The 2,500-nt window shown below is 46.7% G+C and overlaps 1 protein-coding gene across 2 annotated transcripts in view; it reads left to right on the top strand.

The window, feature by feature from the left end:
- Nucleotides 1-2,500, top strand: part of LOC310781762 (early estrogen-induced gene 1 protein-like) — a 27,027-nt gene that overhangs the window by 1,165 nt on the left and 23,362 nt on the right. For both annotated transcript variants that reach the window (XR_014552979.1, XM_083642384.1), the window contains exon 2: nt 1,765-2,125. Coding sequence is in view for 1 of the 2 variants with exons in the window: in XM_083642384.1 (XP_083498510.1) it covers nt 1,863-2,125 (263 nt within the window). In the remaining variant the exon portion in view is untranslated. The remainder of the gene's footprint in view (nt 1-1,764; nt 2,126-2,500) is intronic.

Raw genomic sequence — 2,500 nt, 5'->3', positions numbered from 1 at the left:
AAAAGTACTAATAGAATCATGCCCGGCGCTAGGGGCGGGCCTGACCGGGCCGGGCCCCCCCATTCAACAAACTGGCCCCCCCATTCCAAAAAAAAAAAAAAAAAATTTTTTTTTTTTTTTTTTTGCTAAACGTTTTTCCGTTTTTCTGTTTTAAAGTTTAACATGGAATCTGGCTGTCATTAGGCATTGATTAACTGAATGCTATTGCTAACTGTTACTTTGAACATCCATTTGCAATGATTCTGGCTGGATATTAACTATTGTAAATTTGTCACAATGAATGCAATTTGTGCACAATGTGTAAATACACTTAATATTAATTGTTTAGGCCTAATTATTTGTAAAGTCACAACACATTAGAGATGTGTGTAGTTCTTCACAGATTTAGCCTCTTCATTTTGCTCTCAAATGCACCAGGTTGACGAATTTTACTTTAAAATGTACAAAATCTTCTTCCGGGGGAGAATCCCCCCGGACCCCCCTTGGGTAGCTTGGCCCCCCCAAGCTAGTGGCAGGCCCCCTCTGTAACTTGGGTCTGGAGCCGGGCCTGAATAGAATGTGTGCTTTCTCTGTCTAAAAGAGTTAGTTTGTAGAGTTAGTAGTTATGTAGATATTAGCCGTTGAGTACAGCATGGTTTGAGCGTCTGAGACAGGAAGCTGAGATAATCGCAGTTTTGTGAAATTCAATCAAACAGGCAGAACAGTCACTTTAACCATTTATTTTTGGCATCAGTGAGAGATCAGACATCTGAACAATATAGTTCTGAACACCCTCTCCTTTAAACTCCTCCCTCCGTGGGCGTGTCTGGTGGCGTTTGTCACAAGCCAGTTTCTCCTGCCTGTCTGAGCAGTGAGCAGCCTCCCTCTCTGGCGGCCCCTCGTCGGCGAGTGTGGCGAGTGTGGACTGTGGATGGGACTCAATCGTTTCTTGGATTTTCGGTTGAGAGCTTTGATGAAGCTTTGTGCGATTCTAGGCTTTATGCTGCCCACCCAGTCTATTTTTGGAACCCCCCACCGTTGTGCGCCGGTGTGCAGCAGCGTGAAAGCGTTTTCGCCTACAGTATGAGAATGAGGCTCGTTCGTTTCTGGGTTTTCGGAATGCGTGCGATTCTGGCCTTTCTGCGGGTGTTTCAAAGTGTGTTTCACCCATAATCTATTATGCAAATTTGCAATCCCCCACGCCAGCACCGCTCTCCGCTCTCGGTGTGCTGCTGCTGGCGCGGCCGCTCTCGGGCGAGTCTGGTGACTGATGACTGTAAAATCGCCAAGCCATTTCCTTGAGAATGGCTTGCTCCCGCGGCTGTTTTTGGTTGGCTTTCTCTCTGTCGGGAGAGCACTGTCGCCACTTAGTTGGTCGGTAAAATAGATTATACACATTCAATACTTCCAATATTTTTATAGGAGACGGGGGGAGCGTTGATCCACGCCCGACCGTCAACATTTTATTTTATTTTTTTAAGACGAGATATCTCGTCTTTGGCACTCAACGGTTGGATTCTGTAAGACGAGATATCTCGTCATTGGCAGTCAACGTGTTAATAAGCATTTTATGAAATCTAGATGGAAAAATGAATGGATTAAATCCTGTAGTTCTGCTGAACGTGGGTGTGACTTTGGCTCTCTACCATCATGTCTCCACAGCTGTCACTCACTCCAAAGCATCATTGGCCTACTGTAGCCTACCGAGGAGTCATGAAACCCAGCCTACTTGTTATCATACTTTTATTTAGGATAATCTAATCACAGGGTCTTTTCCCCCCCCAGGTCTAAACCGCTTCAGAGATGATTACCCCAGAGGCAAAGAAGGATTTTCAGCCTCCATTTTGAAGCCAAATATATTTTCTCAATTTCGTTTCTTTTTCATGGTGGTTGGTGGTCCAGACTCTTCTTCATGGTGGTTGGTCCAGATTGGTTCCCTCTGTGCACTCCACCAGCTGAGACATCCACCTGCATGTGAAGACGCGCTCTGTTCACCCACGATGGCTTTTCTGGTGAAGAAGAAGAAGTTCAAGTTTCAGACGCACTTCACGTTGGAGGAGCTCACAGCCGTGCCTTTTGTCAACGGCCTGCTCTTCTGTAAGGTGCGCCTGATGGACGGAGGGGACTTCACCACTGTGTCGTCCAGGTATTTCAAACCACTTTACACTTGACCACCTTCCTCCTGTAATGAGACACACATGCACCCTCTTATCAAGGCTCTGAACCCAGAGATCTCTCCAATCTCTCTCGGTTTAGAATCCTTTCACTCTGTTGATTTTCCCATAGGTTGAGGCCACGTCTCGTCATAGACGCTGGTTTAGCTGGCTCAGCCTGGCTGGGTGCGGGGTCAGGGTGGGGTAAAAAACCCCGTTCTATCCATTCAGCAAAGTTAGAATTTAGCTGATAGCCCAGCCCAGGCAGACACGATCGGGGATTTAACCACCGCAGTAAACGCACATCTGAGCAGACGTCGTGTGTTCTGCTGTAGAACCCACAAACATGTAGTTTAGAGCCGCAGCAC

This window comes from Poromitra crassiceps (genome assembly GCF_964638095.1).
Source record: "Poromitra crassiceps genome assembly, chromosome: 8".
NCBI classification, from domain to species: Eukaryota; Metazoa; Chordata; class Actinopteri; order Beryciformes; family Melamphaidae; genus Poromitra; species Poromitra crassiceps.
The sequence above is the reverse complement of the archived record's forward strand: the minus strand, read 5'-3'. Positions and strand labels throughout refer to the sequence as shown.